The sequence below is a fragment of the Lepidochelys olivacea genome (assembly GCF_965140295.1).
Source record: "Lepidochelys olivacea isolate rLepOli2 genome assembly, chromosome: 2".
Classification (NCBI taxonomy): domain Eukaryota; kingdom Metazoa; phylum Chordata; order Testudines; family Cheloniidae; genus Lepidochelys; species Lepidochelys olivacea.
In genome coordinates this window covers 183344102-183369363 of record NC_140412.1, presented here as the reverse complement: position 1 = coordinate 183369363, position 25262 = coordinate 183344102, and the positions used below count along the sequence as shown (strand labels likewise).

At 44.1% G+C, this 25262-nt stretch overlaps 1 protein-coding gene across 1 annotated transcript in view; it reads left to right on the top strand.

Moving 5' to 3' along the window:
* Positions 1–7627: 7627 nt before the first annotated feature.
* Positions 7628–25262, top strand: part of AVL9 (AVL9 cell migration associated) — a 69598-nt gene continuing 51963 nt past the window's right edge. The window contains exon 1 of the mRNA XM_084621349.1: positions 7628–7857. Coding sequence (XP_084477475.1) covers positions 7762–7857 — 96 coding nt within the window. The 5' untranslated portion in view covers positions 7628–7761. The remainder of the gene's footprint in view (positions 7858–25262) is intronic.

Sequence of the window (25262 nt, the reverse complement as noted above, 5' to 3'; positions counted from 1 at the left end):
AGAAATTTGATTTAAAGCATATCCATTAAAGAAGCATCACGGCAAATAAAAAAGGGTTGGCAATTCCTGGTTGTCATTAGTGAAGAATGCAGTAACAGATAAAGAAAGTCCCTCTAATTATTGTGCCAATGGTATAGTAGCAGTCAATATTATTAAAATATGACAGCTAACCATAAGAGGGCTATGGTTAACATATGGTTAATTGTGTTGTTTGTATAATAACTATGCACAGAGAGTAAATTCCATAAGGAAGGTGCACTTTGCATGTGTCTGTGACTGTTCCAACTGTGTATATCACAGCATCCACCTCCCTTCCTCTTTCATAAGTATACAGGTACAAAATGAATAGGGCAAGCTGCAGAATATGCAGAGAATATGGCAAGCAAATTGCTTTAAAATATAGCAGCAGGCTCCCCGTTTTATTACATGACCTGGCTTTTTGCAGAAGAATTTTTTATCCTTTCTATTGCCTCACATAGCAGGAAAGAGAATTTTGAACAATGAAAAAAAATTTCATTCGGAAACAATAAGTAGGATTTATCCAATGTCTACATCACAAAATGCATAGTAGTGAAAGCAGTTTCAAACTTCGTTTCTTTGCTGTACTGCACATGAAAAGTAGGTATTCCCCTGCCCTTTTTATAGTATTGAGTGATGTAGCTCATCACTGAAGGAGACAGTGGCTAATATTTCATATCACTTTTCTTTCTTGAAATTATACTAACAATCAAAAAAGTGAGACAGAAAAGGCCTAATAACTAATCATTTGGCTGCCAGGGCAGATTGTCCCTACAGACTTTTGTTCCCTAAAGTATATTTTATATATAATAGAACTTCTGTTGAAGCTAAGAAATATTATGTAATTATAGGCTTTGATCTATTGTTATTGTCTGAGCCCTTGAGTATTGTGTTAATGCTGAGATTTTCCTGAAGCATTTTTTTTAATGCTTTTAGAAAGAGAGTCCTTTCATCTGATTTCCACAAAGAAGCTTAATGACTGAGAGCCTGTGTGACGCTCTGTACCTCGGGGAAATACTCTACACGCCCGTGTTCATCTTTATAAAACGATTGTGTGGTATCCAATGCAAAGTTTGTCATGTTGGGTGTCTTCAGAAGGCTCATGATGCAAGCAAAAACTCTCCAAGAGCTGAGAGGCAGTTCATACCTCATCAGGGCATGTGTGGGACAAACCTAGCCCAGCCTCACAGGAACAAAGGACACTGGCCTAGACATCAACAAAATAATCTGTTGGACTCTTGAGGGAGTCACCCCCCTCTTTCTTTGGTCAGTTTGGGACTGTCATGAGGTAATGCTCACCTGACTCTGGGATGGGGGTGGGAGGCAAAGCCAAGAGTGAAGAAAGGACATGATAAAAGGGAGAGACATTTGCCATGCTCTCTCTCTCTCTCTCTCTTCCATCTACACCTACAGACACCACACCAAGCGACTGAAGCGCTGATCAAAGGGGAGAGCCTGGCTGAAGAGCAACCAGCCAGTCTGTGGTGAGAAGCATCTAAGTTTGTAAGGGCATTGAAAGTGTTAAGGTCAGCTTAGAATGCGTTTTGCTTTTATTTCATTTGACCAAGGCTGACTTGTTATGCTTTGACTTATAATCACTTAAAATCGATCTTTGATATTAATAAAGCTGTTTGTTTATTCTACCTGAAGGAGTGCGTTTGGTTTGAAGCATGTCAGAAACTCCCCTTGGGATACCAAGCCTGGTACATACCAATTTCTTTGTTAAAATGGTGAACTCATATAAGCTTGCAGCATCCAGCAGGCATAACTGGACTCTGCAAGACAGAGGTTCCTAGGGTTGTGTCTGGGAACGGAGATATTGGCTATTGTCATTTGGTTGCACAATCCAAGGAGCAGCTTACACGCCAGAGACTGCATGAACAGCCCAGGAGTGGGGGTTCTCATAGCAGAGCAGGGTAAGGCTGGTTCCCAGAGTCAAGGATTGAAATGACCTAGCAGATCACTAGTCCAGACAACAACAGAGGGGAATGTCACAGCCTGATCCTGCAGCCCTGAATGACAATTTTACTATTGACTTCAGTGGAATATGTTCTGACCTTAAGAGAAAGCAGTTTGGTAGTACCCTGAAACTTGGAACTCCTAATTTTAAATTTTGTCTCTGACACTGAATCTCTCGGTGGCCTTTGACAAGCCACTTCACCTCTCTGCCTCATTTCCTCTATCTGTAAAGCAGAGATAATACTTACTAACCTGGGAGGCTATTGTAAGAATTGTGGACTTGTTCTTGTATCTTTTACACATTTAATAGTCTCAAGTGAACAGACTGATTGAATTGAATGTTATTACTCATGTAAGGACTATTCAAATGACTGAGGAGCTGCAGGATGAAGCCCTGATTAGTTATTGCTTATAAAGCAACACTTTGAAGATCCAAATATTATATAAAGATGTCATTATTGAAGTTTATTATCAATTTTTTTTAGTCTTCAGGAAGACTTACCGTTCATGATCTTACCTATAGAGACTAAAAAGAATCTCACATCAGCTGTCTCTCATCAGCCTATGGCTTTGGTTCTCAACTGTGGTCCACCGCTTCTTCAGGGAAAGCCCCTGGCAGGCCGGGCCAGTTTGTTTACCTGCCACGTCTGCTGGTTCGGCCGGTCACGGCTCCCACTGGCCACAGTTTGCTGCTCCAGGCTAATGGGGGCTGCGGGATGCCAAGAAGGCCAATGGCATTTTGGGCTATATAAGTAGGGGCATTGCCAGCAGATTGAGGGACGTGATCATTCCCCTCTATTTGACATTGGTGAGGCCTCATCTGGAGTACTGTGTCCAGTTTTGGGCCCCACACTACAAGAAGTATGTGAAAAAATTGGAAAGCGTCCAGCGGAGGGCAACAAAAATGATTAGGGGACTGGAACACATGACTTATGAGGAGAGGCTGAGGGAACTGGGATTGTTTAGTCTGCGGAAGAGAAGAATGAGGGGGAATTTGATAGTTGCTTTCAACTACCTGAAAAGGGGTTCCCAAAAGGATGGACCTACACTGTTCTCAGTGATAGCAGATGACAGAACGAGGAGTAATAGTCTCAAGTTGCACTGGGGGAGGTTTAGGTTGGATATTAGGAAAAACTTTTTCACTAGGAGGGTGGTGAAGCACTGGAATGTGTTACCTAGGGAGGTGGTGGAATCTCCTTCCTTTGAAGTTTTTAAGATCAGGCTTGACAAAGCCCTGGCTGGGATGATTTAGTTGGGGATTGGTCCTGCTTTGAGCAGGGGGTTGGACTAGATGACCTCCTGAGGTCCCTTCCAACCCTGATATTCTATGATTCTATGTAACCTCAGATGTGCAACAGTCTCTTCTGAAAATAACAGATGTTGGTGAAGAACAAAAGGAGAAATTTGTGAGAGGTGTCCTTGATTCTGACGGGACATGTAGCTTCTTCAACCCAGTCAAGAAATTTTGAATCAAAACATTTGCTGACATGGCCAAAAAGATCAAATTTAAGTTTGGCAAGGGCAGAACAATCACAGAAGCTCAGTGTTTTCCACGGAGCCCTGTCCTTAGCAAAATGCAGAGATGACGTGTCAATGGCAATTGTTTTTAGTCACCAAATAGGACCTGTGCCTATGTCTCTCTTCCATGCTGATGGAACAATGAGAAGAACATACGAACGTGAATAAGAGTGTCAGCTGCAAGCTCAAGCTGAAAGAATCCATCAGCTAAGACAGGGGTGGCCAACCTGTGGCTCTGGAGCCACAAGCGGCTCTTCAGAGGTTAATATCCGGTCCCTTGTATTGGCACCGGCTCCGGGGCTGGAGCTACAGGCGCCAACTTTCCAATGTGCTGGGGGGTGTCACTGCTCAACCCTGGCTCTGCCACAGGCCCTGCCCCCACTCCACCCCTTCCCGCCCCCTCCCCTGAGCCTGCCGTGCCCTCACTTCTCCCCCCTCCCCAGAGCCTCCCAGCTGATCAGGAGGTGGGGGAGGGAGCAGGAGGCGCTGACCAGCTAGGCTGCCCGTGGGTGGGAGGTGCTGGGAGCTGGGGGCAGCTGATGGGGGGTTGCTGACGTATTACTGTGGCTCTTTGGCAATGTACACTGGTAAATTCTGGCTCCTTTTCAGGCGCAGGTTGGCCACCCCTGAACTAAGAGCATGTAACAAAGAAACCACAGTGTACATCAGAGATGTAATGGCTGTCATACAAACCACGGCTGAAGATAAAATGCACATATTTGATGAATTGGTGACTAAGTACTTGAAGCAGGTCCTAAAATGATTTGACAAAGCTAATTCTGTAATCAGAGTCTTTGACAGATATAACAACAGAAACTCTGTGAAAACAGCAGAAAGACAGTGTCAGGCAGGATCTAAGGTTTGTGGAAGAAAAATGCAGTCTTCACTTTTATGTTGTTTGCAACAAGCCAGAGACAGTTTATTCTCAAGCAATTGCAAGGGGGAGTGTGTGCACAGACAAGCATTCCCCCTTCCTAGGCAGATCTCCACCCGATAAACAATTAGGGCAAGCATTTATACCTTTTGTTACATACAATAATGATCAGCTGCTGTGTCTTGTTTATACATATTCCTTTCTGACATCTTACTTTTTCTCAGCAGCTCCTGCTACAATCTGCATTCCATTCTTATCCAACACAAGGTCAAAACAGCATCTCTTACAGTTTTCCCACTCGCTTCCCATTCGCCCAGGCCCTGCCTTAAAGTTTTGTGTTATTAGCGTTAGAGTTAACCTGACTCTTATTTTATTCCTAAGAAACTAAGATGTCTGCCTTTATCCCTTTTTTACTTCCACAGGTTGGATGAAAGAAATACCAGGTTGCTGGAGGACGCCCTGTGCCTCCATGGAAAAAGTTTTTAAATGTGATATCCAACAGTTACTTGTAAAATTCCTCTGTGACTATATGGTTCAAAATGCACCTGAGAGTGTGCAAGCTTACCCAGAACAAGAACTTCTTCTTGCTGGAGCCTTTTACAATGGTGAAGTAGCAAAATCCATTACCGGTAGAAAGTGTAGGGAGTTGAAAAAGCCCAAGAATTGTACAGTACTCAAGAGGAAGTGGACAGAAGGATACTTCTGCATGCTTTATGTGCCAATATGGCTTTTGGGTCTCTTGGTGTCAAAGGAACCATAGTAATTAGGTCTGCTGATACAGATGTCTTGGTTGTTGCTTTTCACTATTTTCCAAAAATGGAACACCTAGATAACATGTGGATTGAAACAGACACCATGACCAGCACAACTGATGATCATTTCTTCATACCCACACATGCAATTTGTGGCACACTCACTCTTGACTTCTGCAACTTACTTCCTGTTATATACATTAACAAGATATGATTGTGATGCTCTGTACCTTGGGGAAACACCCAGGACCCCCATGTTCATCCTTGAAAAATGATTATGTGGTATCCAATGCAAAGTTTGTCATGTTGGGTGTCTTTGGAAAGCTCATGATGCACTGAACATTGCTATTATAGTGATGTTATAGTAATTGTTGTTACAGTAATGTTATAGGTTATAATTTCATGTGCACCGTTATGAGGCTGAAAATGTATCCTCATGGCTTAAAATAAGCCCAGGCAAAAACTCTCCAAGAGCAGAGAGGCTGTTCAGACCTCATCAGGGCATGTATGGGACAAACCCAGCCCAGCCTCACAGGAACAAAGATCACTGGCCTAGGTAGCAACAAAATTATGTGTGGGACTCTCGAGTGAGTCACCGCCCTTCCTTTGGTCAGTTTGGGACTGCGATGAGGTAATTTTCACCTGACTCTGAAGTGGCGGGCACGAAGCCAAGAGGGAAGAAAGAACATGATAAAAGGGAGATATGTTTGCCATGCTCTTCCTCTCTTTTCCACCTACATCTACAGACACCACACCAAGCGACTGAAGCGCTGATCAAAGGGGAGAGCCTGACTGAAGAGCAACCAGCCAGCCTGTGGTGAGAAGCATCTAAGTTTGTAAGGGCACTGAAAGTGTCAAGATCAGCTTAGAATGTGTTTTGTTTTTATTTCATTTGACCAAATCTGACTTGTTATGCTTTGACTTATAATCACTTAAAATCGATCTTTATAGTTAATAAATCTGTTTGTTTATTCTACCTGAAGCAGTACGTTTGGTTTGAAGTGTGTCAGAAACTCCCCTTGGGATAACAAGCCTGGTACATATCAATTTCTTTGTTAAATAGATGAAGTCATATAAGCTTGTAGCGTCCAGCGGGCATAACTGCACACTGCAAAATGGAGATTCCTAGGGTTGTGTCTGGGACTGGAGATATTGGCTAGTGTCATTTGGTTGACAATCCAAGGAGCAGCTTACATGCCAGAAGCTGTGCGTGAACAGCCCGGGAGTGGGGGTTCTCACAACACAGCAGGGTAAGGCTGGCTCCCAGAGTCAAGGATTGGAGTGACCTAACAGATCACTGGTCCAGATAACACCAGAGGGGACCGTCACAATGATTCTGTATCATTCCTATTTGGTATTGGGGGGAAAAACAATCTGTGTTTCATGTCAAACCAAGGGAATTTACTTGTCAAATTGAAAGAGAGCAATGGACAAGTCAGAATTTCTGCAGCAAGGAAGTTGGTAGCACTGCTGTATGACCACAGCAAGGGGGAAAAAAGAACCAAAGGGACCTGAATTACTTGTGCTTCAACCTAGCCAGCATGAAGGATAAGTTTCTGGCCAAACTCCCACCATGTGAGGACACTTTTGAAGATTATGTCAAAACATCTTGGCAAACAAAGATTTGGATGTCTTCACACATTGGTAAACAAGATATTGGATCACCATTGCAATATGGATGGGAAAATGTGGATGATTAATTACTTCATGTATTCTTCAAGGGCCCAATCGCTTCTGAGCTTCTTCAAGACCTTATTTGTGCCTGTACCGGTAGGGGCTTGCTGCACAATCAACTTTGTCTGTAGTCTTTCCAGCACAGAACTATGTACATGCTAAGTTCAAGGCAATGAAAACCGTGGAAACCCATGCACTCTCAACAGAGATCATGATGATGATAATGATGTTAACTAGAAATGTCACCGGTCTTATTATTTTTCAGTGATTCCTCTACACATTGATTATTTGCTTATGTTTTATCCTTTGGATAGCTGCTGTGATGCTTTGAGCTCACAAAGAAACCCAGTTGTATGCCTTGAAATAAGATATAGCATCAGCCACTTAAAATAAATGACTGCAACTATTTCAGAGTGGTCATTTCAACCTGTTGAGGATGTCACTGTTTACCCCCGTTTTTACAGCAACGACTTGACAGCTCGTCCCCGTGCCTCATCCGAAAGTAGACAGAATAGGCTTCCAAAGGATGTAGGGGGTGTGTGTGTGTGTGTATGTAGGCGGGAGGTACAGTACGGCCCCGTCCTTCTCCAGCATGTGAAGACGAGAGAGAGAGCGGGAGCAGGATGGAAGGAAGGAGAAGGAGAGACACGAAGGAGAAGAGGAAGGCGAGGAAAGGGCCAGGCAGCAGCTGGAAGGGCAGAAGGACTCGCAGCAGGAGGCAGGCGGCCGGCCGGCCGGCCGGCCCTCGTACTCTGCGCCGCCCCCGCCCCGCTCCACCCCCGGCGGGGCGGGCCGGGCCGGCTGCGGCGCTGCGGAAGCGGAGGAGGGCGGCACAGGCAAGGCGAGCGGAGCTGCCCTGGCCGGCTCGGGGCTTATTCCGTGTCGGCCCCGGCGCGGGGGAGGCGGGGCGCGCAGAGGAGCCCGGCCCGCTGTAAACACCCTCCCGAGAGGCCGCCGCGGGCCTCCATGGAGACGCAGGGGAAGCCCCCGCCGCCCGGCAGCCAGCGGGGGCCGGTGCTGCACATCGTGGTGGTCGGGTTCCACCACAAGAAGGGCTGCCAGGTGAGGGGAGAGGCCCGGGCGCACCCGCCCCTGCCCCCTCCCTCCGGCCTGCTTGCTTCCTGCCCTGTGCTTCCTCCTCCTCCCCCCCCTTCCCCGCCTGCCATAATTCCCCCTTCCCCACAGCCTCCCTCCTTCGCCTTTCACCCTTTCCTCCCCCCGCCCCCCTCCGGCTTTCACCTCTGTTCACCCCCTTCCGACAACATCTGCTTATCTCCCCAGCCTTTTCTTCCCCGTCTTCAGTTCTTTATCTGCTCCCCTCCTACCCTGTGTGCCTTCCTCCATCCTTCTGCCCTGCCCTACGCACATCTGCCTTTCCCTTCATCTTCCTACCCCACAGCTAACCCCCTCTGCTTCTGGGTCCCTCTTCCTGTGTCTGTGCTTGTGTGTTTCATGTTTCAGCACCAGGATGAAAGATAAAAGTGTGCCTGCATTATTGTTATTTTTGGCAGGGGTCATTTGCTGGGTGTCTCACACTGCGGGGGAGGAGGGGTGACAATATGAATGAGATTTGGAGGTTTCACTCATTTATTGAAAATCTTGGTTGACAAATACAGCAAAATCCTTTCATCACCAAAGAGACTTTTAATGCTATCCCTAGAACTAATTTGGGTTCCTGATTTCTGTCACCCTTCCTTCCTTGAGTAGTACTTACTTTGGTGAGCAGTCCCATAGAGTTTAGTGTGAGTACTTCTGTGAGGTTGGTACTCCCCAGCGTGAATAAGGGTGATAAAATTGGGGCCCCAAAGGAGGGAGACTCCCCCAGATGCATGGGATTTAACAAGTCTGTTAGTTCTGTGCATTAATTATTTGTTATTTTTCAGTTCCATGTACCATACTGGTTTCTTTCTCTTTCTCTCATGCACCCTCCTCTCCCCCTCCCCTTCAATTGTAGAGATTGGTTATGACGGTACATACGACATCTAGGTCCTACGGTTCTGGGTTTTCTTGTTGGCTGCTCAGTGCATTTTTTCAGTGTGTATGCTTGAATATTTTTTTTTTAAAAAAGATATTCTAGTTGAAACCAATACAAAACTTTTGTGGGTGAGGCTGCATTTGCTCTGACTGGCCTCTGAGAAGAATTAGTCCTTAGAGAAGCAATGACTCAATTTGCTTAATTGGTAAATGTTGGCTATACCAAGGTTAATATTTATTCCGATGGATAAATGATTTTCTATAATTTCAGACTTAAGGACTTTTTTCTGAGGATAAAGTGATCTTAAACAGAGTTGGCAGAATAGGATTTGACTATGCAGACAAAAATATTTTAAACTAAAATAGCTGTTTACAATAATAGATACGGATCAGGAATGGGCTATAGGGGATGGGCATGTCCCAAAAGGTAAAGAAAGAGATTTAAAAAACAGTATTGGAACAGATAAGCATTTATAAATGGAGGACAGCTTAAAAAAATAAGAATTGAGTAAATTCTAGCTTACTCCACCTTCTGCCTCTGATAGCCCAATATGTCACTGCAACATCACAGGCATACCCTTAACAAAAGGATAAATAGTTCAGTGGCTTCAGAATATTAAGCTTGTATTAAATGTTAGGTATGTATATCCTTCTTCTCCGCTATTTTATGATTTTTTTTTTTTACAGTTGTTTAATGGGGACTGTAAGGGGAAAGAGCATCATCCTTTATACTCCTTGAATTCTCTTACTTCTCCCCTTACCTTTTTCAGAGCAATGATGCAGTGCAGGACTTTGGACCAAACCTGTGTGGTATTTTGGCCTGTGCCATAAAGCAATGACTGTTTGTTCATCTTTTGCATTGTCTTGTTCCATTGTTTAACTAAAAAAGCTTTTTTATCATGGTATTTAAATTTCTAAAGTCTGTATGATTGCTGGAGTCTGGAATGTCTCTTGTAGATGCTTTTGGGTATCAAAAGGGAGAATCAACATAAATGGCATGTTCAGAGTTGCTTCTCCTGTTGTCTCCCTGTCAAGACAGACAGTGCTATGTCCAGATTTGCAATCCAGCAATTGGCAGACATTACTACATTGCATAACAGTGTTAAATGGCCTAATGCTGAATTACTGTTGCTCTGTAATGTACATTTGTTTACTGATTTTTAAAGTGAAGTTAGGTTGGTGAGATTAGTTTAGATATATCTCATCTCAACTCTTAAAATCCTGGACAACCTCTCTCATCTCTACTCCCAGCAAAAAACTCTTAAATAGTGCTGTCTTTTGTTTGTTACCTAAACAGTCATCAAATTAGGCTGCATTATCTTTATCTGCAGTGAGAGCCATAGTGAGACTATTTCTACTGAGTAAAAGATTTCCAAAGCTCAGTCAGTAGTTATAGTAAGCATTTTTTCAGTTATATTGTGAACTCTTGTTATGTCCATGAAAGTTATTAATGGTTTTTCTTAACACAAACAGTTCTATCATTCTTTTTGTCCATTTTTCCCCCCTCCTTCGCATTTTCTCTCATATTCACACTCTTTACAGGTTGCACTTTACTGTCAAGGTGATAACTGTTCTGTAGGCAATTTATTTTTGGCAGCATATTTGGGGCGGGGAAATGAATTTTGTATTTCTGAACTGTTGCAGCTTGACACATAGAGTATTCCGTCATCCGTTTATCTACAGGACTGATTCAGCATGGACAATGGCATTGCAAGGTTCCCTACTCCATCAGTTTATGTCCATGCTGTCTTGGAAGGATCATTTCTAAAAATGAGAGTATAGTTCAGTCTCTGTGCCTATGCGATCTTTGGCCTCTGCTGAGACTCCTCAACAAGGATACCAGTTGTGATGGTGTGTTCTGTGATGTGGATGATTATTATCTGAGGATTGGTCTGAAGCCACCAGCTCATTTCATTAAGGCACCAAAGACCCATTGTTAATATTTTGGGATACGTTCTGAAACCACAGAGTAGGGTAGGTAGAAAACAAAACAAAAAAGAAACTCATAGAACTCCTCCTCTGATCTTACTAACAATGGCTGAAGCTTAAAAGCATTCATCTAGCACAAGCTCTGCTCACTGGAGAAACTTTTCAAGTACTATGATCTGTGAGGTTCTTTTATGTTTTTTCAGAAAATTCATATAAAATTGAATCTCTTTGCAAATCTTGGTGTTATGCTGAAATACATTGGCACCTCTTAGTTGACTGTCCTTCAGTCTAAAGTAATCTCTTTTTGGTAGAAATTAAAATCTGTAATGCAAAACTGCTGCCTGTGTAGATGTACATTTTATAGATATAACACTTGGCATATATATTCTGGATTCTTTGTGTATGATTATTAATAGATAGCAAAAGTAATGGGACCTTTATGTGCTCTGAGGATAGACATTTTAATTAGATTGGAATTGCTCTGTATAGATATCTTTTGATTACCTAAGTGTCTGTCTACTCCCGTTACCCTTGTTCAGGAATAGGAAGATAAATATAGGAAAAGTTAAGCTATATAGAATAGAAATGTAATTTATGTTAAAGATAATGCTGTAAATATTTTTTTTCTGGGTGTATTTTATTTTTTTCTAAAATTTTGTACAGAACCACGACTAGTTGTACATGAAAATGATTTATTTGGTGACTGTATAAAAAACCTCAGAGCATCAGCCCATTTGACATGATTTTATAGTGTGAGCTTATGAGGTTAACTTGTAATTTTTGCAACGCTCTTGTCTCAGCTAATTCACCTTGTGTTTTCTTCTGGGTAAAGCTGGCTTATATAACATGAGACAAATATTTACAACACATGAAATAGAGTGTTTGCTGAATAACTAGAGAAAGCTGACAGTTACATTTTCTGGGTAGTTGTGCAAATTTCAGAATTGCCACTGACCATTGAGATAGACTTGCAGTGTGTAGAAGCAGCATGAAATCAAGAATCCTGATTTCAAGAACAGATCATGGGCATCTCTCAGGCTAGTAGAGTTTAAGCATGTTGAGGAGCCGTATGTTCAGTTTCTCTGTAGCAGCAGGCATCTAAGTATACTGCTGGTTTAGCATCCATTATTGACTACTTTTGTAGTGACATTGATGAAATATTCAGAAAGAGCTACTTACCATACCTCCTCACCACAAAGAAGATGTGGATATGATAATGACTTCTTAGAATGGGAAGAAGACACTGTCTTGGAGACTAGATCCCTCTGGTATTTGATATGTTCTGCAGCAATACATTAAGAAAGGCGATAATCTATTTGAATACTGTGCTATGATGGATTTCTGTGCAGCACTTACGGGGTGAGTCTACACAGCGAGCAGCATTGAGTCTCAGGGCCCGGGTCATCAACAAACTCAGGCTTTCATAGACTTTAAGGTTAGAAGGGACCATTATGATCATCTAGTCTGACCTCCTGCACAACGCAGGCCACAGAATCTCACCCACCCAATCCTGTGACAAACCCCTGACCTATGTCTGAGCTATTGAAGTCCTCAACTCGTGGCTTAAAGACTTCAGGGTGCAGAGAATCCTCCAGCAAGTGACCTGTGCCCCACGCTGCAGAGAAAGGTGAAAACCCCCCAGGGCTTCTGCCAATCTGTCCTGGAGGAAAATTCCTTCCTGACCCCAAATATGGCGATCAGCTAAACCCTGAGCATGTGGGCAAGACTCACCAGCCAGACACCCAGGAAAGAATTCTCTGTAGTAACTCAGATCCCACCCTATCTAGTGTCCCATCACAGGCCATTGGATATATTTACCACTAATAGTCAAAGATCAATTACTTGCCAAAATTAGGCTATCCCATCATACCATCCCCTCCATAAACTTATCAAGCTTAGTCTTGAAGCCAGATATGTCTTTTGCCTCCACTGCTCCCCTTAGAACTTCACTCCTCTGATGTTTAGAAACCTTCATCTAATTTCAAGTCTAAACTTCATGATGGCTAGTTTATATGGCTCAGGCTACGGTGCTAAAACCAGCTGTGTAGCATAAACCCCTCCCTTTGCTTCAGAGCCACAGCTCAAGCCTGAGCCCAAAGGGCCACTCAGCTGTTTTTAGTGCCGTAGTGCAAGCCTGAATCTGTCAACCCAGGCTCTGAGACTTTCTGCCACTTGCTGTGTAGATGCATTTGTTGCGATAAATTATACGGAATGTCACTTTCTGGATAAAAAATAAAATAGCAAATGTCATTCATCAACTTATGAAAGTTGCCGAAAGTCCCCAGTGGCATTAATTTAATCAAAATAGTTTTTTACTATGAATAAAATTACTTAGGATATTTAATAACATCTAATGGGTTGTTTTAAAAATATTTAATACCATTATCTTTAGTGCCTGTCTGGTCAGCCACAGAGCAGTAAGGCCGGAGAATGGATAGGAGGGAGCAGCCGCTTCCCCTTCAGCTGTGTTCCTGCCTCAGACTGTATAGTCAGAAAGACCAGCAGCACTTCCAAGATACAGCTTTATAAACTGTGCAGGCCTGATTCACTGCTATTCTGCACCTTGTGTAGTAGCCTGTGCCAATATGGAATGGATGTAAAATGTTACCATTCTGATTTGGTAGCATTTTACACCTACTTTGCACTGGTGTAAATGACTACACAAGGTGCAGGCCAGCCGTGAATCAGGCCTTGTGACCCTTTGTCTGAATCAGATAATCAAAACTGACTCCCCATAATTGCACAGTAAAGCACTCGTTATAATATGATTGCTCCTGCTCTTCCTTGCCTTCTGTACAGTACGGGTTTTAACTTGGCAGCTCTCAGGGTTCCACTGAGACTGGTTTAGTTGTTTATTACCACAACCTATCCACACACAAAAAATCAGAGCATAGGAAAAGTTACAAATATTAAGGAACAAAATCTTTCTTGGATTTCATTACCAAACAGCATCTCTGTTTGGCATGTAATTATCTAATTTCAGTTTGGGATGACATTCTGACACAAGATGACCAACTGGTGCTAATGTGTTACATTTAAGTTTTGGGAGAGCAATTATATGATGCCTGATTAAAAGACACTATTTTTTATTTGTGTGTGTGTGTGTGTGTGAGAGAGAGAGGGGGGGGGAAATAGAAAAAGAAAGAGAGAAAATTTACTGCTGATGAAAGGTACCAGGTTGGCAGTCTGAGAAACTAAGCCACAGGACAGGTACAGCTTATGTAGTAGCAGTGAATGATTTCCCCCACTGCCCCATTAATGTGTTCTCCTGGAGAGATGACCTTTGGGGTTAGAAGATACCGATCTCCATGCCCAAATGGCCTCTGTGCTGGGCTTGTCAATAAGATGGACAAATTAAAATCAATCATAGTGCAGTTTTGGTGAGGCGGAAATCTTTCAACCAGGAACTGGACTGAGACCACCAAACTTCCTTCACCTGAGACTCTGAAGTCTAAGTGACTACTAACCTGTGCCGGATTCAAATCAGTGACTTAGAGAAGAAAGTAAGATATTTTTGAGCTTGCCTCTCTCCATCCGTTCCCCCCCTCTCGCTCTCCGTTTTTTGTTTGCTTGTTTGTTTGTTTTAATGTCTAGTCTGCACCATATATATATAAATACCAAATCTGCAGATTGTGTTCGGAGTCTATATGGATGAACATGGGAGGAGGAGGGCATAAGGAGCATTGCCCCAGTTCTTGTGTTCTCCACGCAGTGCTCAAGAAATAACTTCTACAAAGTGGATGTGGCAGGTTGAGAGTAGGGCCACGGGTTCCCCTGTTTGTATGAGTCAGTGTAGCTGGCCGGGGTAGGTAGATGTGGGAGAAAGCATTGAACAGAAGCTGCACTCCCTGGAACACCAGGAGATACTGTGCCTGCCAAGGGGGACAGTACTGCTTGGAATTCTCACTGGGGCATTTTCTGTGGACTACAATGTGTGTTCTGTGATCCACTCTGGGATATGGTGTTCAGATCTCAATCCCCTACTGTGGGATTGCTGCAGAGACTGCACGTTCATCCTCTAAGAGTTTTGCAAGACAGGCTTGTAACACCCTTCCCCCCCCAAGCTAAATGTGACTTTCTGGAAAGGCAACCTTTCTTAGCTTGTAGGAAAGTCACTGGTCTGACTAGTCTTCAAGGAAAAGTGTGCAGGAAAAGGGTCCTGAAGGACTCCTCCATTTAATTTCCTTTTTTTGACTAGTGCTCTTTATGAAAGCAAAATGTTTGAGTAACTGTAATTGAGAAATAGCAAAGAATATCCGAAAACGTTACTGGGAACATTTCTGAAGTCAAATATGAAGATTTTGTTTGTAGGGTTTTGGGTTGGGTGTTTAAGAATATTTTATTTTAATTTTAATTATTTACACTAGCTACTGTATCTGAATGTTATATTAATATAAGAAGTCAGATTTTTGAGGGATACTCTAATCATAGAATACCAGGGTTGGAAGGGACCTCAGGAGGTCATCTAGTCCAACCCCCTCCTCAAAGCAAGACCCAACCCCAGTTTTTTTTGCCGTAGATCCCTAGCTGACCCCCTCAAGGATTGAACTCACAACCCTGGGTTTAGCAAGCTAATGCTCAAACCACTGGTATCTAAGTAGCTGTCCTATTTATAGTTTTGGTGATAGAGGGCGGGGCATGATGATAAAAGGTATTCAGGAAAGATTATCAGCTGTTTTTAAAGTCTGAAAGGGAGCCCAAAAGGAGTCTAAAGGGAACACAAAGTCAAATTTATTATCTATTAAAATGAAGGGAAAACTTTAATTTGATGTTGTATATATGTACCTGTCTAATAGAGTTAATGGTATTTGTGATGTAGGTGTGTCATTGTTTTCTCTGTCAACTGTTTGAAGTTGTTAACACTAATTCTATGGTTTGTTTGCCAGTACGATGGGAGGGAAATGTTAAAATAAACCAAGAATTGAGTCCAAAGTGTTTATAGACACTAATGCTACCTGGGGCTTGTTTTTTCACTCTATTATGTATAACAATTTCAGCAAGTGCTTCAGATTAAACCTTCAGATTATTCCTCTCAATAGGAATAAAGTGAGTCTTTTGTGCAGAGCTTCTTTTCTTGACTTGAACTGTTTATTCTACAAACTGTTAAAAGCAGATTATTAAGGTTGCAAAGTCAAGCACTCAAAACTTAGGAAATTCAGAATTAAGGTTGCCTGTACAGCCTTAGTTCGGCCCCCTTGTGCATATGCAATATGATACAGTCTTTAATTACATACTATTTGTTCCACAGGCTCCTGCCTCATTCAATGCATAGGATGGAGGATGCTCACTTAATATTTTATTGTCTCCTCATTGTTCAGTGTGTGGCCACACACCTTATTTACTGCACGTTGTTCAAACCGTGCTCTGGAGACAGAATTATTAATTTTTCTCATGAGCTTGTCTGTGGTGCTCATCACAATAGTATCTGAGTGCTTCATAAATATACATTAATTGAGCTTCACAAAACCCCTATGAGAATAGGTGGTATTATCCCCATTTTACAGATGGGGGAACTGATTAAGGTCAAAAGCTTCCACTAATTTTGGGTGTCCAGTCTGAGACTCCTATGAACTGATTTTTCAGACCACTTAGCATTATTTTTTGTTCAAAGCACAGCTCCTATTGACTTGAGTTGTAGCTCTGAGTGCTCAGCACATTAGCAAATCAGACTCCAGGATATAAGATGGACACTCAGCAAATGAAGAACACACGATCTGTGGTCATCTGTGAAAAGTTAGTTGTAAGTGACTTGCCTAATGTCACATAGGAGTTCTGTGGCAGAAGTAGGAATAGCAGCCAATTTTCCAGGGCAGCATTCAATTATGAAACCATCCTTTCTGTTCCTGCAGTTCCTAGCCTCATTCACTACACACCCTCCGCCTTCTGCAACAAATGAGGCAGGGATCCTACACGCACCAGCCTCCTTTGCTACAGAACCCTCATTTATCCCCATGCAGGTCCATCCAGTACACTGAATGAGGCATGGGTCCATGTGATCATGTAACTAAAGACTGTATCACAATGCATCCACACCTGGGAGCTGAATTAAGGGGTGTCACAGAGAGCATAGGCTCCCAGCTCTTAGTTCTGGTGCCTGTTCCCATACCAAACCTGAGCAGCTGTGAACAGCTGTTAAATGAAAAACCACTTATGCCCCCATAGCCCTGAGCTGGAGCCTACTCAATCTTTCTGTGGGAATGGCACATGCGTAGTCTGGTCATACATGGAGACGGTGAAAGGCTTGAGAATGCTCAGCGTGGACAGAATCTTCAGAGCTCTAAGAAATTTCTTCTGAGCATGTGCAAACTGCAATTTTTCATGGGTTTATAATTGAGCCAAATTTGGGCAGATTTTCATGGGGATGGCAAAATGTTTTTTTCCCTGGCACAAAAATCAGCTCCCTTCTCCAAAGCATAGAAGAGCTAGAGAAAAGATTTTTTTTTTTTTTTTTTTAAGTCTTATTCTTGGAAACGGCAGAAATTTTCTAACCTCCCCCCCCCCACCCCCCCAAAAAAAACAAACTACCTCAGGCAGACATCTGGCATGAAAAATTCCAGCGCAAATAGATACATTTTGGCAAGCTGATTATAAGCAACTGAAAATAGAGTCTCATATTAGGAAGTGTTGGGCAATCTTATTAATAAGCCATGCTACCAGTCCTGTGTATAGTTAAACTACTAACAATGTTTTTTTTTTTTAAATTATAATTGAGATGTACATGGCTTTTAAACTTCTGTTCTATAATTGTTAGATGGCGCTAAAGTCAAAATATCAAATGTAGATATTAAGGTGTGTCTTTAGATATTTAATAATCACTATGTACACATTAAGTTCTATTGCATACAAATACCAATTTGAAATTTTACTCCAGTGACACGTAGGCACCTAAAAAGTCTCTTAATGTAGAATTTTAGTCCGTCCAACTTTGTTTTTAAATTATCCATTTGTCCAGTTTTCTCTCTCTCCTTTTTATTTTGTCAATAGTGTTTGAGGTTATTCCATCATATAATTTACAAACTATATAGTTTTAAAGTTCTTCAGTTTGTTTTGAAATTAATAAGTCCATCACTTATAAGCAAGCAGAGATACTGACTTCCATATCCTTACTATAGTATATTCCTTGCGAGGAACAATGTTGTACAAACGTTTGTGTATTAAAATTTATTTTTTGCATTTTCTATTTCCAAGGTTATATCGTGAAGGCAAACGACCATATTCCTCATTCCAGTAATATTTTTGTTAGCAGTTACTGTTTGCAGCCAGGATGTCTGAATTTTGGAACACAATCAAATTATACATTCTAAATCCCTTTCTCCGTTGTAACTGCTCCAGCACTCTTTATGATGTTGTAATTTCATGGTCTATAACTTGGAAGGTATATAACAGACTATGCCCTGGTATACACTAGGACTTTAGGTCGAATTTAGCAGCATTAAATCGATGTAAACCTGCACCCGTCTACACAATGAAGCCCTTTATTTCGACTTAAAGGGCTCTTAAAATTGATTTCCTTACTCTATCCCAGACAAGTGGATTAGCGCTTAAATCGGCCTTGCCGGCTTGAATTTGGGGTACTGTGGACACAATTCGACGGTATTGGCCTCCGGGAGCTATCCCAGAGTGCTCCATTGTGACTGCTCTGGACAGCACTCTCAACTCAGATGCACTGGCCAGGTAGACAGGAAAAGAACCGCGAACTTTTGAACCTCATTTCCTGTTTGGCCAGTGTGGCAAGCTGCAGGTGACCATGATGGAGTCCCAGAATCGCAAAAGAGCTCCAGCATGGACCGAACGGGAGGTATGGGATCTGATCGCTGTATGGGGAGAGGAATCCGTGCTATCAGAACTCCGTTCCAGTTTTCAAAATGCCAAAACCTTTGTCAAAATCTCCCAGGGCATGAAGGACAGAGGCCATAACAGGGACCCGAAGCAGTGATGCGTGAAATTGAAGGAGCTGAGGCAAGCCTACCAGAGAGGCGAACGGCCGCTCCAGGTCAGAGCCCCAAACATGCCGCTTCTATGATGAGCTGCGTGCCATTTTAGGGGTTTCAGCCACCACTACCCCAGCCATGTTGTTTGACTCCTTCAATGGAGATGGAGGCAATACGGAAACAGGTTTTGGGGACGAAGAAGATGATAGCTCACAGCAAGCAAGCGGAGAAACCGGTTTTCCCGACAGCCAGGAACTGTTTCTCACCCTGAACCTGGAGCCAGTACCCCCCGAACCCACCCAAGGCTGCCTCCTGGACCCAGCAGGCGGAGAAGGGACCTCCGGTGAGTGTACCTTTTAAAATACTATACATGGTTTAAAAGCAAGCATGTGAAAGGATTACTCTGCCCTGGCATTCGTGGCTCTCCTGGATGTACTCCCAAAGCCTTTGCAAAAGGTTTCTGGGGAGGGCAGCCTTATTGCGTCCTTCATGGTAGGACACTTTACCACTCCAGGCCAGTAACACGTACTTGGGAATCATTGTACAATAAAGCATTGCAGTATATGTTTGCTGGCGTTCAAACAACATCCGTGCTTTATCTTTCTGTGTTATCCTCAGGAGAGTGAGATATAATTGATGGTCACCTGGTTGAAATAGAGTGCTTTTCTTCAGGGGACACTCAGAGGAGCCCATTCCTGCTGGGCTATTTGCCTGTGGCTAAACAGAAATGTTCCCCGCTGTTAGCCACAGGGAGGTGGGAGGGTTGAGGGGGTAAGCCACGCGGTGGGGGGAGGCAAAATGCGACCTTGTAACGAAAGCACATGTGCTATGTATGTAATGTTAACAGCAAGGTTTACCCTGAAAGAGTGTAGCCACTGTTTTATAAAATGTCTTTTTAAATACCGCTGTCCCTTTTTTTTTCTCCACCAGCTGCATGTGTTTCAATGATCACAGGATCTTCTCCTTCCCAGAGGCTAGTGAAGCTTAGAAAGAAAAAAAACGCACTCGTGATGAAATGTTCTCCGAGCTCATGCTGTCCTCCCACACTGACAGAGCACAGACGAATGCGTGAAGGCAAATAATGTCAGAGTGCAGGAAAGCACAAAATGACCGGGAGGAGAGGTGGCGGGCTGAAGACAGGGCTGAAGCTCAAATGTGACGGCAGCATGATGAGAGGAGGCAGGATTCAATGCTGAGGCTGCTGGAGGACCAAACCAGTATGCTCCAGTGTATGGCTGAGCTGCAGCACAGGCAGCTGGAGCACAGACTGCCACTACAGCCCCTGTGTAACCAACCGCCCTCCTCCCCAAGTTCCAGAGACTCCACACCCAGACGCCCAAGAACGCGGTGTGGGAGCCACCGGCCAACCAGCCACTCCGCCACAGAGGATTGCCCCAAAAGAAAGAAGGCTGTCATTCAATAAATTTTAAAGTTGTAAACTTTTAAAGTGCTGTGTGGCATTTTCCTTCCCTCCTCCACCACCCCTCCTGGGCTACCTTGGTAGTCATCCCTCTATTTGTGTGATGAATGAATAAAGAATGCATGAATGTGAAGCAACAATGACTTTATTGCCTCTGCAAGCGATGATTGAAGGGAGGAGGGGAGGGTGGTTAGCTTACAGAGAAGTAGAGTGAACCAAGGGGCGGGGGGTTTCATCAAGGAGAAACAAACAGAACTTTCACACCATAGCCTGGCCAGTCATGAAACTGGTTTTCAAAGCTTCTCTGATGCGTACCGCACCCTCCTGTGCTCGTCTAAGTGCCCTGGTGTCTGGCTGCGCGTAACCAGCATCCAGGCGATTTGCCTCAACCTCCCACCCCGCCAAAAACGTCTCCCCCTTACTCTCACAGATATTGTGGAGCACACAGCAAGCAGTAATAACAGTGGGAATATTGACAGGTTTCAGAGTAACAGCCATGTTAGTCTGTATTCGCAAAAAGAAAAGGAGTACTTGTGGCACCTTAGAGACTAACCAATTTATTTGAGCATGAGCTTTCGTGAGCTACAGCTCACTTCATCGGATGCATACCGTGGAAACTGCAGCAGACTTTATATACACACAGAGAATATGAAACAATACCTCCTCCCACCCCACTGTCCTGCTGGTAATAGCTTATCTAAAGTGATCATCAGGTTGGGCCATTTCCAGCACAAATCCAGGTTTTCTCACCCTTCACCCCCCCACACAAATTCACTCTCCTGCTGGTGATAGCCCATCCAAAGTGACAACTCTCTACACAATGTGCATGATAATCAAGTTGGGCCATTTCCTGCACAAATCCAGGTTCTCTCATCCCCTCACCCCCCTCCCAAAAACCACACACACAAACTCACTATCCTGCTGGTAATAGCTCATCCAAAGTGACCACTCTCCCTACAATGTGCATGATAATCAAGGTGGGCCATTTCCAGCACAAATCCAGGTTTTCTCACCCCCCCACCCCCATACACACACAAACTCACTCTCCTGCTGGTAATAGCTCATCCAAACTGACCACTCTCAAAGTTTAAATCCAAGTTAAACCAGAACATCTGGGGAGGGGGGTAGGAAAAAACAAGGGGAAATAGGCTACCTTGCATAATGACTTAGCCACTCCCAGTCTCTATTTAAGCCTAAATTAATAGTATCCAATTTGCAAATGAATTCCAATTCAGCAGTTTCTCGCTGGAGTCTGGATTTGAAGTTTTTTTGTTTTAAGATAGCTACCTTCATGTCTGTGATTGCGTGACCAGAGAGATTGAAGTGTTCTCCGACTGGTTTATGAATGTTATAATTCTTGACATCTGATTTGTGTCCATTTATTCTTTTACGTAGAGACTGTCCAGTTTGACCAATGTACATGGCAGAGGGGCATTGCTGGCACATGATGGCATATATCACATTGGTGGATGTGCAAGTGAACGAGCCTCTGATAGTGTGGCTGATGTTATTAGGCCCTGTGATGGTGTCCCCTGAATAGATATGTGGGCACAATTGGCAACGGGCTTTGTTGCAAGGATAGGTTCCTGGGTTAGTGGTTCTGTTGTGTGGTATGTGGTTGTTGGTGAGTATTTGCTTCAGGTTGGGGGGCTGTCTGTAGGCAAGGACTGGCCTGTCTCCCAAGATTTGTGAGAGTGTTGGGTCATCCTTTAGGATAGGTTGTAGATCCTTAATAATGCGTTGGAGGGGTTTTAGTTGGGGACTGAAGGTGACGGCTAGTGGCGTTCTGTTATTTTCTTTGTTAGGGTCTAAGCGAGTAAGTAAACTGCGCCAGCGCACCTTTAAACATCCAAATGCACATTCTACCACCATTCTGCACTTGCTCAGCCTGTAGTTGAACAGCTCCTGACTATTGTCCAGGCTGCCTGTGTATGGCTTCATGAGCCATGGCATTAAGGGGTAGGCTGGGTCCCCAAGGATACATATAGGCATTTCAACATCCCCAACAGTTATTTTCTGGTCTGGGAATAAAGTCCCTTTATTTACCTTAGCTTTTGAAACAGACCAGAGTTCCTGAAGATGTGAGCGTCATGTACCTTTCCCGGCCATCCCACATTGATGTTGGTGAAACGTCCCTTGTGATCCACCAGAGATTGCAGCACTATTGAAAAGTACCCCTTGCGGTTTATGTACTCGGCGGCTTGGTGCTCTGGTGTCAAGATAGGGATATGGGTTCCGTCTATGGCCCCACCATAGTTAGGGAATCCCATTGCAGCAAAGCCATCCACTATGACCTGCACATTTCCCAGGGTCACTACCCTTGATATCAGCAGATCTTTGATTGCGTGGGCTACTTGCATCACAGCAGCCGCAACAGTAGATTTGCCCTCTCCAAATTGATTCCCAACTGACGGGTAGCTGTCTGGCGTTGCAAGCTTCCACAGGGCTATCGCCACTCGCTTCTCAACTGTGAGGGCTGCTCTCATCTTGGTATTCATGCGCTTGAGGGCAGGGGAAAGCAAGTCACAAAGTTCCATGAAAGTGCCCTTACGCATGCGAAAGTTTCGCAGCCACTGGGAATCGTCCCAGACCTGCAACACTATGAGGTCCCACCAGTCTGTGCTTGTTTCCCGAGCCCAGAATCGGCGTTCCACAGCATGAACCTGCCCCATTAGCACCATGATGCATGCATTGGCAGGGCCCATGCTTTCAGAGAAATATGTGTCCATGTCCTGATCACTCATGTGACCGTGCTGACGTCGCCTCCTCGCCCGGTATCGCTTTGCCAGGTTCTGGTGCTGCATATACTGCTGGATAATGCGTGTGGTGTTTAATGTGCTCCTAATTGCCAAAGTCAGCTGAGCGACCTCCATGCTTGCCTTGGTATGGCATCCATACAGAAAAAAGGTGCAGAACGATTGTCTGCTGTTGCTCTGATGGAGGGAGGGGTGACTGACGACACGGCTTACAGGGTTGGCTTCAGGGAGCTAAAATCAACAAAGGGGGTGGCTTTACATCAAGGAGTATTTCAGGCAGGACTTCACGGAGGGTTCCAATAAGAAATGGTGCACCTAAGTTATTGTTCTTATTGGAACAAGGAGGTTAGCCTGGCCTCTGATTGATACATGGCTAGACTTACCTCACTGCACCTTCTCTGTGAGTGACTGCAGTGTGACCTAGAGGAAGGAGTCCCCTAGACAGGGGAAGGGGGGAAGCAAATGAGTACAAAACAAATCTGGTCTATTTCTTGTTTTGATCCACTCCATCTATCTTTTACATCTTTGGCTGGCAGCAGACGGTGCAGAAGGACTGCATGCCATCCACATCTCATGGCTGCTTGGCAGAAGATGGTACAGTACGACTGCTAGCCATCCTCATCTCTTGCCTGCCCGGGAGAAGATGGTACAGTATGACTGCTAGCAATCCGTATCGCCTGCCTGCTCACCATAAGACGGTTCAATAGGACTGACTGCAGGACTAAAGAGAATGACCTGGTCAAGTCACTCCAAATTTAGTCCCTGCGCCCATGTCTGCCCAGGCGCTCCCAGCCGATGTGGCCAGGAGCACCTCGGACACGACGAGAACGGCTACCAGTCGTACTGCACCGTCTGCTGCCAGAAGGCAATGGGTTGCTGCTACTGTGTAGCAGTGCTGTACCGCGTCTGCCAAATCCAGGAGACATACGGTGACGGTTACCTGAGCGGGCTCCATGCTTGCCGTGGTATGGCGTCTGCACAGGTAACTCAGGAAAAAAGGCGCAAAACGATTGTCTGCCCTTGCTTTGACGGAGGGAGGGAGGGAAGGGGGGCCTGACGATATGTACCCAGAACCACCCGCGACAATGTTTTAGCCCCATCAGGCATTGGGATCTCAACCCAGAATTCCAATGGGCAGCGGAGACTGCGGGAACTGTGGGATAGCTATCTGCAGTGCAACACTCCGGAAGTCGACTCTAGCCTCGGTACTGTGGAAGCACTCCGCTGAGTTAATGCACTTAGAGCATTTTCTGTGGGGACACACACACTTGAATATATAAAACCGATTTCTAAAAAAACGACTTCTATAAATTCGACCTTATTCCGTAGTGTAGACATACCCTGTGAGTTTTTACTGACAATCTGTCAAATTGCAGACAATTGCTATCTCGTGGATACACTATCTCATTCTATTATTCCTCTTTCATTTGGAAGCCAAATGCTTCTCCTGTTTATCTTGATTGCTGAGTTTGAACGAAACAAGCAATCTTTTATACATTTTCAGTAGAAAGGAGTTTTAAGTAGAATCCTGGAATACAATTATCTTTAAATCAGTTACGTTTTCTGTTGCGTCTTTTCTCTCCCTCTCTCTCTCTCTCTCTCTGTGTCTCTCATGTACTTTGTGAGAAAATTATAGTGTTAAGTGCAGGGCGGCTGTGACCATAGGAAGTTTTGATTTTTCTCTGGCATTGCCTGGAGCTATTCCTGCATATGATGGTGTGAGATACAGTATGAATCGGGAATAAGCGAATTTGAAACCAACACTGCAATTTGTGAGGCTGGGTTTTTTTTTGTGTGTGTGTGTCGTCGTCCCCCATATAGATGTGTCACACAACTCAACGGCATCTGGAGTAAAGGTGACATAATGGAATTCCCATTTTATTTTCTTACTGATTTCTACTACTCTTGATTCCCCTTGTCCCTCCCACACCATTATTATTATTATTATTATTGGGGTTTAAATTTGATTATCCATTGTGATGGGGCAAGGCCAGATGGCTATAGAAAAGTAGTGGGAGATAGATATATTAGCTCCAGGCTAAACAAATCCCTGGTACCAGGATAAGTGAAATGGCAGCTGCTCCAGGTCAATTAAGACACCTGGGGCCAATTAAGAACTTTCCAGAAGGCCGGGAGAATGCTAGGTTGATTGGGACACCTGAAGCCAATCAGGGGCTGGCTGAAACTAGTTAAAAGCCTCCCAGTCAGACAGGTGGGTGTGCGTGTCAGGAGCTGTGGGAGGAAGTTGCGCTGTTGGAGAGACTGAGTTGTACACACCATTATCAGGCACAAGGAAGGAGGCCCTCAGGTAAGGGTGAAGTGGAGCTTGAGGAAGTGAGGGCTGCTGTGGGGGAAGTAGCCCTGGGAATTGTACATGTCATGTTTCTAAAAGGTCAGCTACCATAGCTGATACTATTAGGGTCCTTGGGCTGGAGCCTGGAGTAGAGGGTGGGCCCG